The 17,230-nt window shown below is 41.3% G+C and overlaps 1 protein-coding gene across 5 annotated transcripts in view; it reads right to left on the bottom strand.

Moving 5' to 3' along the window:
• Window positions 1-17,230, bottom strand: part of LOC119652913 (anther-specific proline-rich protein APG) — a 155,291-nt gene that overhangs the window by 26,196 nt on the left and 111,865 nt on the right. For 4 of the 5 annotated variants that reach the window (XM_038057295.1, XM_038057294.1, XM_038057293.1 and 1 more), the window contains one exon: window positions 1,222-1,457. The exons of the other annotated variant lie outside the window; for it this stretch is intronic. In XM_038057295.1, the coding sequence (XP_037913223.1) occupies window positions 1,396-1,457 (62 nt within the window). In that variant the 3' untranslated portion in view covers window positions 1,222-1,395. Of the gene's footprint in view, window positions 1-1,221; window positions 1,458-17,230 lie in introns of those variants that run through there. 5 annotated transcript variants of the gene reach the window in all.

Below are 17,230 nucleotides of genomic sequence, written 5' to 3'. Positions count from 1 at the left end.
TTTATCGCGAGTCCTCAGCTCTGTCTTTTTATACGCGGCACCAGTATGGGCGTCGACGATAAAAATCAAAGAAAATGTTGCGCCTACCGAATAACGTCTTATGAGGCAGCATGCGTGATTGCGGGGATAATCTCAATGGATATTCTAACCAATGAGGCAAGTCGTTTGTACAAGAAACAGGAAACGAGCCTAAACAAGCAAAGTGAGTGTATGATACCATAGGCCACATGGCAAACAGCATTGGACAATGGCCAGTCGACGCACCGGCTTATCTCAGACATAAGTATGTGGACTATGCTGAACAGCAATGATGCCACCCGCCGTATGTAAAGGGATTAACAGACCACACGTCCTCACCAGATTTCGTGACAATCAGTTTATCCGTTTCCGAATAAATCGGGTGTGACAGACAGACTGATAGACAAATGGGTGGGCAGACAGACATTGAATCGATTCTAATAAGATTTCGTTGCGCACAAAAACTTAAACAAATTAATCAGATTGAACCTCGCCTAAAGATGCGAATTTTGTTGATATCGAGGACAATACAGAAATCCGTGTTTGAAACCAAACTTCAAGTCTTTTGGCGATGAAAAATATTGCCATTTTCGAACGCACACAAAAGAATACCATCTGAGCGCCATCTACACATCAATACATTAACCAAATTAGTCAAAGATGTACAATGAAATTCCGTGCCTCTTTGCCGCTGGATTTGCTCCTCCTGTACACACTGAGCTTGGCTGGAGGGAAAAAGTTTGAGACTCTATCGACGACGAAAGTTGCCATTGGAGATAAATGAAAAAAGAAATGAACATACACTTCTTTTTCTTTAGCGCGAATTACGTGACCATAAAATCGAAAGCGCCTCTCTCGCAAACTTTCCACGACCGCTGATATTATCATTTCGGATGCGATCAAGGCGTGTTACGCCATTAGTCCTCTGCAACATCTTCGTTCCCATTACCGGGAGACGTCGCTCATTGTTTCTTATAACCGGCAAACACTCAGAATCATAGAGGGCGACAGGACGGACGACACTGCAGTAAATTTTAGATTTGAGACGTTCGTCCGATTTTTCTTATTGATACATGGATGTCAATACAGGTAATGTGAACTTAATTTGTTTATTTCAATACGTTTGGAAATTTAATTTGCTACGAAATCATTTCAATATGTGTTTGATCGCCATGAATGAATTTTCATCAAATAAAACTATAGTTTCCCTGTAGTTATAAAGCAATTTTTTTTATTCAACGGATTTCTTCGATACATACATTAATCACTATCTTCGGATTTTATACTTCACATGGACCTGTATTTACTATTGCAGCGCGGATCTGGTTCGTCCCTTTCATAGGCTTTAGCGCTTGGATGAAACCTTTCTTACATAAGTCAAAAGTAGTTTAGTCGTCCAAAATGCCTACTTATTGCGTCGAATTCGTACTTCAATAAACCTGGGGAAAAAAGAATGAATGTAAATGGTTATCGAGAAATTTAAATTCTTGCTTGCATTTTGAAAGTTTTTGTCGAGACAAATTCACAAATTTTCACGGAATGAAACTCAAATTGTTTCTACTTTTCAAATGAAAATGAAGCGGCTAATAGAGAAGCGATCACCAACTGTAACCACTCCTGGCCACACTGGTGGCAGGGCAGAGGTGAGGCAACGTCTGATAAGTTGCCTGTGCCTCGAACGAAACCGTCAGTCACCATTTTTAAGAACTCACAAGCTAAGATTGGCCTGAACATTGAAGTCGACGAAGGAACCGACCAAAATAACAATGAAAGGGTAAGCTATATTGCAATTTGGAAGCTTCTCGGTAAACGCGTTTGAAACTTTGCCTTTCGGATAAGGAGATTTCGAACTTATAATTACAAACAAAACACAGTTACAATCAATGCAAATGTACTTGTAGAAGGACGAGGGCGGGGACTGGAAAGTAGTCATTTATTTTACGGGTCCATTCTCAGAACCTACCTACCCGAGAAATCAGGAAGCTGCTATTTTAGGGTGTCTAGGCAGTGATAAACCTTCCATACCGATATCTGTTCAAATAAAGGCAATAATAGTGTATTGTTATAATTTAGTAATTGATTGCAGAGCCTCCCTAAGTTCATTCTATATATATGGTTGCCACTCACCCTTTGCTGTGGTATAGCGCGTCGATTACGTCTCCGCGCCATCGTTCGCTGTTACCTTAAATGCCCTTCAGCTCCACCCCCACGACTTCCCAAGACGCTCGCACTCACCCTCTACCGCTCTGCGCCAATTGCCCATGGGGCGACAGACTCGCCGGTAATCTTGAGAGAGTGGATTCTATTGCGTGGCATAGCCCGCGATGAAATTGTCGCCCCTCTTAGGTGTGTGACCTATCCACTGCCACTTCTGTCTATCGATCACAGTGCGTACGAGTGGCAGGCCTGTGCGTCGACCAAGTTGTTTGCTTGAGATTGTATTAGGCTAGCGAACTACGATGATACGAAGCAGGCAGCTTCCATTAAGCAACACAGAAAAACACTAACACAGAACAGTCTCAACTTGATCTTGGTGCATTTCCAGATTTTAGACACGTTAGCAAAAGCGGATCTGTTCGGTGTTCGGTGCCACGGTCGGCAGAAACGATGCTTCCTAGATATACAAATTGACAGACGTTTTTGGTGCCCTGCCCATTAATGCAGATAGGGAGAATGTGTACTTGCCTCTTTTTTCATATCCAGAGCAATTTGGTCAAGATCCATGACCCAGTGAGAGAACAAACAGATGTCATCCGCGCAATCATATGTCGCTCTGATTATAGGACTCCACATACACTCCCGGTTCACACTATCGAAAGCTTTCTCGAAATCGATGAAGAGCAGGTTTAACGAAGATCGAAACTCTGCGTACTGTTTCAAAATGATCCGTAGGGTGTTAATCTGGTGAACGCGGGAAGATCCCCAGCAAAACCAGCCTATTTTCTGTCAATCAAGCTTTCGAGGTGTTCTTTGATGCGTTTCAGAATTATTTTAGCCATTATTTTTGCAGCGGCAGGGAGCCCGCAGGTACCTCTCGAATCTCCTTCTTTGGGATCTTGACGATCCTTTCATTCTTTCACTCTTTGGGAAAGGTCTCGGATTCCCAAGATTTTCGTACGAGTGAAAGTAGAGGATTAGCAGTAACAGATGCAGAGATAAATAATTCTGCAAGGAGACCGTAAAGACTAGCGGCTTTACTCCGTTGATGGCCGAAATGATTTCTTTTCTGAAACATCCTGTGTCCGCTTATTACGGCAACCAGCCACTAATCCCGTCATTGAAACTACCACAGGGACTGCTTCGATCTTTTGTAGTCGCCAAGTTTGCTTCATATCGTCCGCCAAAGCACCGTAGTTCCGGATTTTTCTAGCTTTCTAGCTTTTCAACAGTGTTCCGGTCCAACGGCACGGCTACATCGATTATAAAGCACGCTCGTTCTTCCTTCAGAAGCAGAACTAGATCGGTCTGTTGTGATTAACGCTGTGGCAATATCGTGATCTCACAGTAGTTTGACCCGATCATTTTCCAAGATTCTCTGCGGAGTATACTTATAGTAAGGATGGTAGGTTGCCACTAAGTTATACTTCAACACAAGGTTTTGATGGAGAATCTTGCAGGCGGAGTTACGACGATTGCTGTACTCGGTACTGCTCAACATCCTACACAAAGATGTTATGTGCTGAATGGTCTCCTCTTCACAGTTGCATAACCTCCAGCTGAAGTTGGTGATTGAGGAGCCATGAAGGATGTACCGTTTGTAACTTTTGTTGGGAGCAAAGCATCCTGAATTGACGTTAGGAATGCTTCGGTCTCATAGAAAAGTCTAGTGACAAATTGTAAATCCGTATTACTCCACTGTATCACACGGATTGGCACGACTTTATTTTTCCGAACCAGCTCAATTTTAAGGACGTTCAAATACCTCCAGCAACTTAGATTTAATTATTGGCACAGCATGTGTTGTTGCTTGCAATATGCCGAGGTATTTGTAGACGTCGTCCGAATCTGTACCCTCAATTTGGATATTATTATGGCTGTAGCCTTCGTTGTCGGTGTGTTTTCCGCGAACATTTGTTTTTGTGCGGTATTTCTCCAAACCCAACTGCTTGCCGATATCCCTGCTGAACTGGATGATGATATCCAGCAAGGAGCGAAATTGGTGCTCGTCTTTCGATCCGCTTCCACGACTCCGCAGTCAGCCAGACCTTCTGACGCTCCTTCGGGGCGTGACCGACAATATGTGCAAGACGCGAGAAAAAGATTTTTTTTTATGGCGGCTCAATGTCAACCGATATTCTCAGGCGGTTTACTCAGTATATTGGCCGTCCGGTTAACAAGATAGCTTTCCTATTGTCGAACGACTACTGGGGCATACAAACGGTTGATGTTGAAAGTAGCGGGTCGCGGCTCCCCAACCCTGCGAGAAATGATGGACGCAAAACGCAAGCGAAGGTAAGCGACCATCAGATATTGATCCCTTTCGCTGCCGATGTCAGCGCCTCTCTCTTTACGCACATCCAAGAGACAACTGCTATTTACTGCTGATCGCGAAGTGGTCGGTCTGATTGCTCGTATGGCGTTGGTCAGTTGAAACCCATTTGAACTTATCACACGCTCGGTGTTCGAAAAATGTGCCACCATTGTATTGTACAGTTTTAATGCTCCTTAATCTTGTCCAGAACCTTGCAGTTAGAAGTCTGTCAGAAACCCGATGCCAGATGATGAGAGCATGCCTTGTGGTAGCCACCATAAACGACTCGACACTATATTCATGTCTGCTACAGCTGGGATTTTCAGAGTACACAAGCACATTGCCGCAAAAGGGAGAGGAATACTCTCCATAGTACCACCACCACACTTCGCTTAGACCCAGAATATCAGGTTGGTTCTTATCCGAGGCGTTGTTCGATAGCAGTAGAGTTCCAAAATTTGCAGGTTGCTAACCCATAAATTTGTATCCCTTTTAGTCGCGTCTTATGACAAGCAGGGAAGACTTTGAATGCATTCTTAATACCCAACTCACAGGGCTCCTACCAAATTTGGTGGAAATGACACTATTATTAACAAAGTTATATTAAGTGAAAGTTATGGCTTCAGTACAAATTCTAAGACCTTGAATGTCAGTAGCACGCGAAGGTGGAAGTTCTGATATAATTTATTCATATACATTACGCACTCGCACTATAAAAGAAATACACCCTTTCATAGCAGAAGCGTCGAGCTTCTGGTTTCCCGACTTGCTGCATTGTTACGGTCATCAAACCATGATCATAACGTCACCTTGAAAAAGTTTCTCCTGGACAGCGAGTGGTTGTTCATAGGAAGCATTTTTTTCTTTTATATTGGTGCCTAGTGCTTGTCAGCTGTTGTGATAACTGAACAGTATTCTTTTAAAGGGACATTTCTTTCTAAAGCACCCATTTAAGTTTTTTTTTAAGGATCCGAAGTATTTATTGAAAAACTTTTTTTTGAAATTATAATATATGTGCTGTAAAACATTAAAAAAATGTCTTATCACTTTCAACTCGTTAGAGTCACGTTTTAAACGGTGAGACATTTTTTAACTTCTTAAAACATATCAAGCCAAAATTCAAAATGTGTTGTGTTCTTTAGAGATTTTTAACGACAATCCAAAAAAAAAATTCGACAAAAATTCATATTTTGCCAAACCACAAGATACACATGTATGTACAATACATACATATAATATATACCTTATATAAATATTATGTTCATCTAAATAAACGCACATTCCATCTAGCTGATCTAACCCATTTTGGTACATTTCGACTTTACTCTATGCACGAAAGTATATACTACATATGTACCCACATGTCCAACACCACTAGCACATACATATACATAAATATACCCTGTCACCAGTAATTGATATTGTCATTCTAATAACTAAAAATAACTTAAAACAAGTCGGGAAACCGAAAGCTGGGCGTTTCAGGTATGAAAGGTTTTGTTTGCTTCTTCTATGAATATATTTGAATGTAGAACTACCCCATTTGTACGTAGTCCGTTATGTATATGCATTTATCAAGTCAGATTTAGTATTTCTCGTTGCAAAGTTATACGATAAAAACCATTTTGAGCTACTGTAACTTTGTTACTAATAGTATGATTTTGATCAAACTTGGAGATAATATGCTTCATATATATATATTTTATACTACTGCCGACTTTTATAACTCTGGGGTAAACTTAAGGGGGGTTTTACTCAATTTTCCCAGAAATATGGTAATATAACTATACTAATATAACTTAATTTGAATAGATATCTATATGGAGAGTATTTTGAGGCCTGGGTAGCATATAGAAGCAGGTTCATGAATTTTTTCTGATTTTTCGGTTGAGTAGTTTCTGAGAATGGGCCCATTAAAGAAATCATCACTTTCCACCCCTCCCACTCCCTGCCTTTCTAACAAATCGCAAAACTAAGACCGGTTTCGAAAAGTACTAATCGAGAACTCAGTGATTTAAATATTTCGAGTCAATGGAGAACTGCGTAATAAAATTCTTTCACGCATTAACGCCACCTGGATGAAGTGGCATTCCCCAACTGGTGTTCTTTGTGATCGACGTATCAGCGCACGTTCCAAATCTAAAATTTTTCTATAGTTCTGAGTGTTGGCCGACTATAAAGGTCAATGAACGGCGTCTTGCGGTAATGGGGACGAAGATGTTGCATTGCACTTGTGGCATGACACGTTTTGATTACGTTTGAAATGAGAATATTCACGATCGATATGGGTTTACACCGATCTTGGAGAAACTGCGAAGGAGGCGTCTTCGATGGTGTGGTCACGTAATTCACGCTAACGAGAATTCAATAACCAGTATTGGTCAGAAATCGAAGTCAATGGTAAGCAACCAAAAAGTCGGCCGAAAGCAAATGCCAAGAACTTAACCAACATCAAATATAAATAAGGTTTTGTTTTACACAAAACCTTGAAAAGGGCTAGGGAGAATTAGATTCTTCTTGAATGGAATTTCACTCGAAAGTCAATTATTCTCGTTAATTATGACCTCAGCATCTTATTTGTATGGCTTAGGATGCTGTTAATTAGCACGAAATGGATAAGTTTGAACTTCTGTAACGTTGACACTAACAGTTGGATTTTCATGGAACTTGGCATGTGTATGCACGAGACTGTCCTCTATGTCGGTACACCTAGGATGAACTCAAGGGGAGTTTTTAGTCAATTTCTACTAGTTGATAATATACTATTAATAAATTTATTTGAGCAGATACCGGAATGGGACATCTCTCGAAGATTAGATTTCACATAAGTGTTTTACACACAACCTTAAAAAGGGCTGCAGATAAGCAGATTCTTCATAAATGCGACCTTAATATTTAACGCGAATATCAATTATTCCGGTTAATTATGACGTCAGCATCTTATTTGCATGGCTTTGGAAGCAGTAAATTCGCGCGAAATTGCTAAGTTTGAACTGCTATAACTTCGGCGTAAATAGCCAAATTTCCACGAAACTTAGCATTTGCATACGAAATATTGTTCTCTATGCTGGTGAAAAATTCGGAAGTTCTAGGCTGAATTTAAGGGCGGTTTTCGGTAAAAGTAACCACCCTGATTTTTTTCGGATTTTTAAGTTGGGTAATTTCCGAAAATGAGTCCTGTCTCACTTTAAGTGCGTACATTTTGACTCCTTACTCATGCGCTTTGCAATTCAAGCCAAAACTAATGTCACTTTCGGAAAGTACTAATCGGGACCTTTCATTTATATATCCGGTGAAAAAATTTTTTTGAATCATCCCTTTGCGTGTATGGGGAGCCCCCCTTTAGACTTCACCTAAATTTATGTCACTCGCTGTATGCGTGGGACTTCATAGTTCTCATCAGTCCACCAAATTTCGTTCGGATCGGTTTAGCTGCTTTGGAGAAAAGTGCGTGTGACACATATTAATCGATTTTAATAAGGTTGTGTTTTACACAAAACCTTAAAAAAAGGAAATGACCCCATGGACCCTGCCCTTCAGAAAACTTTATATCATGATGACGTCATATAGGTCTCAGATTTCAATGAATTTACGTGAAATGCAGAAATTTAACTTTCAATCGCTGTGTTAATAATAACTAGATTGCGTTCAAACTTTCAGGAATCATGTCCTATGTTACCGCTTATACTGTTACTAAATGTTATAGTTGTAAAACGAACTTAAGGGGGGTTTTCGGGTAGTTTTCTAAAATATGGTAATATACTATTATTAACTTTATTTGCGCAGATATTGTAACTGAATGTGTTTTCAGGCTTAGATTTTGTATTGGCACATCATTGCCATTTTTTCAGATTTTTCATTTGGATAAGTACTGAGAATGAGACCTGCTTCACTTTTCGGAGGTCACATTTTGAACGCTCACTCCCCTGCATTTCACCCAATAAAAAAAGTAAGATGGTTTGCAAAAGGTACTAATCGAGCCCTTTGATGTACTACCCTAAGTGACTATACTCCGCGAAAAAAATTTACACCATTCTCTCGCGCGTAAGGAAAGCTCCCTTCAAAACCAACACAAGATGGCGCCACTTACTATATGTAAAGGAATTCACAGACCATACATTCTCACCAAATTTCGTGGCAATCGGTTCAACCGTTTTCGAGTAAATTGAATCGATTTAAATAATAATAATAATAATTTTAAAACAGTAAAAATAAGACAGATTTTATATGAAGATGACGTCATACACATCTTAGAATGCAGACAGACCGACATTGGCTTCATTATGGTGCTGATATTTTATAATGTTTTAGAATGCAGTAAATACATTTGACGCTATAACTTTACTAATAGTAACAGTAGTACAGTAGCAGCAACATATCAAATTAGATACTACTATATGTTTTCCTATGAGTTCAATTTCCAACGGGGTAAAAAGCAAAAAAAAAGCAAATAAAAATTCTATGCGGCTCCCGTCAAAATGCCATATACTATAAATCGCGAGAAGTGGTGTGAAGGCCGTTTTTTTGGCTTTTTTTTAGAAATTTTTTGCGAAGAACTGGGATGCAAATACGAGTTTTTCACCATAGATTTATCAATATCCTGAGCATGCATAATTTTTTCAGCCCGATCACATAGTTCGTTATTGAAATACAGAGCAATTTATACACCCATCTCCAAAAAAGGTGTTTTTCTGCTGCCACGTTAGAGGGTGCTGCGATCATCTTCGAGAAATAAGTAAATCGCATTTAAACGTACAGACTTCCGCAAACTAGGGTTATTAAAAACTAAACTTTTGTTTTTGAATTTTGGCGTTTTTTTACGGCTTCTCCAATGAATAAAAAAAAACTACTGAATTATTATCCTAGTTTGCGGACCGTAGAAATATGTTCTGAGTAAGTCGTGAAAATTTCAAAGAATTCCATTTGATAGATTTTGGGCTATGGTGGCAGCCGATTTTCAACATGCAGTTTCGAGAAAAACGCATTTAAAAAGCAGGATGCGATTTTTAGCTATAAAACCTTAACTGGCCATTAATCTACTATACCTAGCCCATAAACCTTAGGTTTCTTGAAAAACACCTGTACGGACTTGGCTTCAATTCTTGTCCTTTTAGCGAAGTCATTCGAACCGATAAAAACGAGCTTTATTACGGCGATCGACATAAATCTAGCATATGACTTATCACGTGTTTAACGCTACAATTTCCGAACGACTTCGAATATCAAAAAATCACTTTGCCCATATATTCTACACTATATCTAGATACAATTGAAGCAAAAAAAAATTCGATTGCGTGGATCCGACACACGGGATGACCCCCTTAAGTCGATCGTGCATCTTACACACCGAGCCAATCCGCACACGGGAAAGTGGTTTCAGCAGTTGGTAATATAGTGAAATGATTTGTAGTTAAGGTGTACGCCCCCAATTGACTTCCCGCCATATTTTCACTTCTATGGTCCAATCTAACAAATTTTTCAAAGACCGTTTTTGAAAATTATCAGCATCTTAAATTTCAACCAAATTCAAACTAAAATGAACATGCCATGTTGTATGACGTCACAACTTAGGCTAAGAAACTTCAGTAGCTCGTCAACTAACAATTACACAGAAAAATATAAAATTGTCATAAAAATAAAAAAACTGTCTCGTGAAATGAAAGGAGGACGGTGGAATATTGTTTCGTGCCTTGCTACACTAATAACTCCAAAAAAAACGCCGCAAAAATATTTTCGGAAGAAGTGGATTGCCGTGGTCTGACGGCATCTAGTTTCTTTGGAGTCAGGTTTTTTAAACTTTAACTTCAATCTTAATTGATAATATACGAGTGTATTAGAATTTTGTTTCACTATTATTCAAATTCAAATCAAGTCACAAGAGAAGGGCTATAGCAAAGTATTCAACGGGCTCAAGGTTTGAAACCCGGTTACTGCAAATCCATTTTTTGCGGCCAGTGAATGCTGTTCAACCTCCTTTTCTGCTCCAGAAATCTGGGACAATGGAACATAACGTGCACCGCATTCAGGACAGTTGGGAGACTCGTCCAACTCAAAGCGATGCAAGTACTTCCTATAGCCACCGTGTCCCGTAAGGAACTGTGTCAGGTGGTAATTCAATTCTCCGTGCTTTCGGTTGACCCATTTCTCGATACACGGGGTCAATGTATGGGTCCACCTGCCCTTGTCGGAGTTATCCCATCGTTGTTGCCACTTGCCACACAACTCTCTCCTGATGGCTTTTCGGAAATCCGCATTCACCTCGGCTGGATTTGCCTTCCGTTTTTCGTAGAGCCAGTGTGCCTCGCTCGCTAGAAGATCTATAGGGATCATTCCTGCGATAACACACACTGCCTCCGTCGACGCCGTCCTAAATGCGCTGCACACCCTTAGCGCAATTGGCCGGTATGTCGAACATATCTTCCTCCGGTTGACAGCGTGGTTCAACGCTCCCGCCCAGACAGGGGCCGCGTATAGCAGGATCGATCTCACCACTCCCGCGATGAGTAGCCTGCGACTATACTTCGGCCCTCCCACGTTAGGCATCATCCTTGCAAGGGATGAGCTGGCATTTGCTGCCTTCTCCCGTGCATAATCCAAGTGTCCCTTGAAACTCAACTTGGCATCGATCATCACCCCCAGGTATTTGACAACCGATTTTGAGACGACCTCACGATTACCAACCTGGATGGTAACCGTGTTGTTCTTCCTACGGTTGGTAATGAGGACCGCCTCCGTCTTTTCGTCCGCCAGGTCCAGCTTGACCATTCGTAACCATGACTTGATGGTATGAATGGCTTCATTTGCATAAAGCTCCACGTCCTCGGGATGCTGTGCAATTGCAACTACCGCCAAGTCGTCCGCAAAACCAATCAGCGTTGTCTCCTCCGGCACGCGAAGGCCAAGCACTCCGTCGTACATTATGTTCCACAGCAGTGGTCCCAATACAGAACCTTGAGGCACACCTGCTGTCTCAATGTACTCCTTCGGCCCGTCGTCCGTCTCGTACCAGAGAAGTCTGTCCGAAAAGTAACTCTCGATGAGCCGAGCCAAGTAACGTGATATCTCTATAATTGCTGAACTGTGTGATATCTCCCTTTTTATGTATGAGACAGATAATGCCTCGTTTCCAGTCATCAGGCGTTGATTCGCTGTCCCATACCTCATTATCTCGGCAGGATGAACATCGAGGTGTATAAGGCTTCATCCTGCTGGCTTGTTGGTAAAACTTCCGCACCTGGTGCGGTTGCTCCCTGTACTTTTCTAGTTCACAGACTTGTTGGTTCTCCCAGGCTTCCTTTTTTCGTCTGTGAAGTCGCTTCTCCGCTCGACGGAGTTCGTGGTAAGTCTCTGCACGTGCCCGCGTTCTTTGATAATGCAACATTACTCGGTATGCGGAATTCTTCCGTTCTGTTGCTAGCTTACATTTATCGTCAAACCAGCCGTTCCGACTCCTTTTGCGGCTGCGGCCAAGTATGTTTGTGGCCGTATGCATGATAATGTTCTTCACGTGATTGTGAAGATCATTTGTTGATGCTTCATCTCCAGGTCCTCTATTGACTGCGGTTATTGCGGCATCCATTTCCCTCTTATAGGTGTCGCGGAGGGTTGTGTTGTGAATGGCTTAGGTAATCACTTTCACGTGATTGTCAGAGGAGATTCTAGGTGGTGTTGTTATTCGAGCTCGGAACACCATGCAAACGAGATAGTGATCCGAGTCTGTGTTGGCCCCCCTATATGTTCTGACATTCATCAGGGCTGAGAGGTGGCGGTGTTCGATCAACACATGGTCAATTTGGTTGAAAGAGGTCCCGTCTGGATAGGCCCATGTATGTTTGTGAACCGCTTTCCGCGAAAACCAGGCACTTCCAACAACCCTTTCGTGTGACACTGCTAATTGAATAATCCGCCGTCCGTTATCATTTATATTTTGGTGTAAGCTATGGGAGCCAATGTATCGCCTGAATACGGGCTGTTAAAATCCCCAAGTATGATGTTGATATCATATCTGGGACGGGCTTCGAGGGTTCGTTCTACTCCTTCGTAGAAGGTATCCTTCACCGATTCTAGAGTCTCCTCTGTTGGTGAACGTTAATAAGGCTTATATTTCTAAACTTGCCTCTTAAGCGCAGAGTGCATAGCCGTTCGCTTATGTTTTGAAAGCCGATAACAGCAGGTTTCATTTTTTGGCTGACTAGTGTACCGTAACGGTCTTGAATGAAGTGCTCTAACACACTTCAAGGCCCTGATCCAACATGGATTGTAGCGCCAACGATTATTATTATTATTAAGAAACCTACTCCGAGCACATGGTTTACTGGATGGCCATTCAAATATATGGTGTAGTGGCTCTTCTCCAGCAAACCGGTCCCTATCCAACGCATCTCCTGTAACGCTGTTACATCAACCCTATATTGGGACAGGGTATCCACTAGCTGCTCAACAGCTTCATCTCTATACAGGGAGCATACGTTCCATCAGAAAATGCGCAAATCATTCTTCCTTTGTCGTTGCCGGGTTCGTCGTTGTGTAATCCGTCCAGTCCGAGGCTCCTGTTGTGGCTTCGTAACAAGTTGTTTTCCGTATATGGTTGTGACCCCTACCCAACCCCCAATCTGGAGGGCCAGTTGGTACAATTTGTCCGGTTTTTAGGCGCTGGTCACTTTCCCTACATTATCCTCTCAAAGCAGCACGGGAAGGACATTGGCGCGGAGCCCCATTTGATGTTATATCAAGATTGTTGTCTTTTCAAATTTTGACCTAACAGTTAAAGTTTCAATATCAATTTGTTGCGTTAGTGACTTACAACTAGACAATGATTATTTACGGTTAGTTTAAATAATAGCTAATTGTACTTAACTCTATCAAATGGGTGACTATTACATAGTTTGGCCAACCAGACCTTCTCTGTAATCTACTTTACTGTGTATATGATTCTGTATATACATTGACCTTGACAAATTTTAGAAAATCTTAACATTTGGAATAAAACTGCGCCCGCACTAAAGGCGCGAGAAGGTTGTAAATTTACTTACTTATCCCAGTTAAATATATTTTATCCTAACTTATTTTAATTTAACCTAGCTTAACCTAACATACAATAAATACTTAACTAATACTTAACTAATATTAATAATAAGCACATTACCGTTTCCAATGCTTAACCTCTATCCACCCCTACCAAGCCAAGAGTGTCAAAAAGGGTGAGGATTTTGGGTTTTGGGAATGAAATCACGATTTGGCAGGGCCTTAAGTATGTGGTAAATGGGGAGGTTTTACCCTGTTGGTAGAGATGTTGAATTAATGGGTTGGGGTGGTCCTCCGTTCTTTCGAAGAACTTTTCCGATAGAGCAGAAACATATTCGCAAATAGTTTGCCAAGGTTAGATAATGAGGAAATGGGCCTGAAATTTTTTGGCTCGTTGGAGGTGCCTTTTTTCTGGATCGCAATAATTTTTACAACTTTCCACTTTGATGGGAAGTAGCCATTATTAATGCAGTTGTTGAAAACCGCTAATAAAAATTTTAAGAAGATTCTTGATTACGAAGTTCGGGATTTCGTCAGGTCCGGCTGACCCTGTACCGTTAAGGTTTTTGGTTAAGTTGGTGAGTTGAGGTAAACACAGAAAATGTTGCGAGTCCGATGGCTTAACTGAAGTGTTGGTTGTGCTGAATTTAGTAAGCTTGTGGGAGTTCTCAGAGAAAAAATTCATTGAGTGTTGAATCAACAATCTATGATTTAGCCGGGTTGTTTTGAGGCGGAGTGGAATTGGGCTGGGTCTCAAAAGATTCCGCGAGAACTTACGCTTTCCTGGCATCACTGCAGATGTGCACCCCGTTCTTGGAAAGAGCGGTGTTGCGGGATTTATGTTTTCCGGTTAGCCTATTGATATGCAGAAACATATCTGGTCCGGGCTTAATATCTGCTTGTTTCCTTGTGGGTTATTTGTTGCAGAAAATCGCCACTCTTTGCCCAATTATTGTACTCAGAAAATAAATCCGGGAAAGCAATGCTTTAAACTCAGCATTAACTTTATTTCCGTATTTGCGGATGCTTTTGAATTTCCTGCACCAAATGTGTCTAACTTTCATGTGGAGCATGATACCGTTAGGGATTAAGTTATATTATAACTCGTCGACTTTGATAAGCCTTGTGTTTTTGCGTGTAGCAGTATTAATGGCATCTGTTGTCAAGGTGATGGCTTCGCCGATTTTTATGTCTGATAGATTACGGCCAGTTGCGAGTTTTTTCAAGTTTAGCCTTGGTGCAAGGTCTGACTTGAATTTGTCCCCAGTCAGTGTGGGCGGAGGACCTTACGGTGGTCATCACTCGCTTTCGCAGTAGGGGAGAACGAGAAAAGTTTGAGCTGTATCGCGAAATGGTCAGATATGCCTGTTAGAGTGTTGCAAGATATCACTTGAAGGTTCATGGAAGTTTCTCTGATAAGAAGAAGTAGTCAATAGTTGATTGAATATTGGGTCTTGCCGGAGAATCTGCACGCATTAAATGGATCCATTTAAGTAGAGTTTCCACACTTCTGCCGATTCTACTATTTTTTCAATTTGCTTTCCTGTTGATCCGACCCGCACTGTCTCTTGCAGTGCTGCTAGCTGCTGCTGGAGTTGTATGATTATTTGCTGTTGGCACTCCAGCTGGTGTAATATGGCCCCCTTTTCTCCTCCGAGCTCGTCTACCTCCTTCCTCAAGTCGTGATGGTCGATTTCTCAGGGGCCCGTGATTTCCTTCTCCTCTGACGATAACTACCAAGGGAGTATAACCTCCGATCTTTTAGCCCGTCCTCTGTGGATGCCGGAAGTCCTCTGGGTATTCACTGAAAAGATAAAAAGCAATCACTCGTAAATTGCACTTTAATATACAGTGTCTTAATAATATTGAGATACACTGTATACTTCACTGTACGGTACTCCCTTTAGCACTGTTAAGATGCTCTAACAGAGCACTCTGCTTTGCGATGGCAAAGCAGAACCTTCCGTCACTTTCCGTCACTTTTGATTTTCTTGATAAAACACACTCACTGAGAATTATGATCACGAGTTTCCGACCGTGATCCGCTTTTACAAAACAAATAATTTTAAATCTAACTCTGCACTTTAATGTCTTCAATAAGAGTGTACCCTTTGCTTGCAGTTACATGTCCTTCTAAAGGGTCGCAATGCAAGCAATAAAATACACATCTTCTCCTTATTCTTACTTCCTAACAATTATGTATTTACTTAGGTCTAGTGCAATAAAACTAACTTACTTGCTAGCGAGTATTTATTTAGGCATCGTTCTTTGATGATGTCGACATGTGTAGGCGGATGGATGAGGATGACGTAACTCTGAGTTTCATTTCTTCACTCTGCAACACGTCTCTTCGCCTCGAGGCTTCGGAGCGAACTGTGTAATTTTAGCGCTATTAATACGTGTCCGGATAGCTGAGTGATTAGAGCACAAGGCTGTCGTACGGAAGGTCGCGGTTCAAACCTCACTGGTGGCAGTGATTTGACGTAGGATACCAATCGACTCAGCTGTGAATGAGTACCTGAGTCAAATCAGGGTAATAATCTCAGGCAAGCGTAATGCTGACCACATTGCCGCCTACAGTGAACTGTAGTGTACCATTTCGGTCTTGAATGAAATGCTCTAACACACTTCAAGGACTTGATCCAATATGGATTGTTGCGCCAACGATTACTATTATTATATTAATACGTGGAGCGGTATATTGCGATGAAGGGTTATGCTATGAAGCTCGGTTTTGTTGGTGTTTATCTTCACTTTGACATTGCTTGTTTTCTTCTTCAAAACCAATCCGACAATGACTTGGTGAGGGAGCAATGAATTCGCATCAGCATAACCAACGTGTTTGAGGAAGGATAGCATCGTCCATTGAACACAGGTGCACGAGAAATTCCACTGGCGATAAAAAGTACATTTCTGGAAGATTCACAGCCCGCAAAAAAATGAATGTTCACTGAGTGGGATTTTAATCTTGGGCCGGTTGAATATTCTTTGGGACCCCTTCACTACTGACTTCGTTTCGATTAGGCCTGCTTGGGATCTTGTGCTTCCTTTGAAATTTCGCAACTGCTGGTTGAATTTCAGGATGAGCCCTGTTGCGATTTCAGAAGTGGGATCTGATGAGAACTACATAAGCTCAAGATCATTTTTCAACTGAAACTAAAAATTATAGTAATATACTATTATTAACTTTATTTGAATACATATCGGTATTTAGGGTATTTCGGAGCCTATAGCACCATATAGTGGTAACCTATTGATTTTTTTCCGGATAACTGAGTGGTTAGATCACAAGGCTGTCGTACGGAAGATCGCGGTTCAAATCTCACTAGCGGCAGTGGAATTTGTATCGTGATTTGAGCGATATACTGGCCACATTACCTCCTATAGGATACTGTTATCCTGTAGTGTAACGTTACGGTCTTTAATGAAGTGCTCTAACACATTTCAAGACCCTGATCCAATCGGATTGTTGCGCTAACGATCATTATTGATTTTTTTTTCAGATTTTTCAGTTTGGCAGTTTCTGAGAATGGATCCATTAAAGCAGTGATCACTTTGGACCTCCCACACTTCCCATTTTTCCAAGAAATGTCAGAAGTAATACCGGCTTCGGAAAGTACTAATCGAGACCTTTGATACCCCACATGACTATACTTGATGAAAAAAAAATGAATACCCCCCTTTTGCAGATATGGGGACCCCCCATAAATTGGAAGT

The sequence above is a fragment of the Hermetia illucens genome, chromosome 3, assembly GCF_905115235.1.
Source record: "Hermetia illucens chromosome 3, iHerIll2.2.curated.20191125, whole genome shotgun sequence".
NCBI lineage: Eukaryota > Metazoa > Arthropoda > Insecta > Diptera > Stratiomyidae > Hermetia > Hermetia illucens.
The sequence above is the reverse complement of the archived record's forward strand: the minus strand, read 5'-3'. Positions and strand labels throughout refer to the sequence as shown.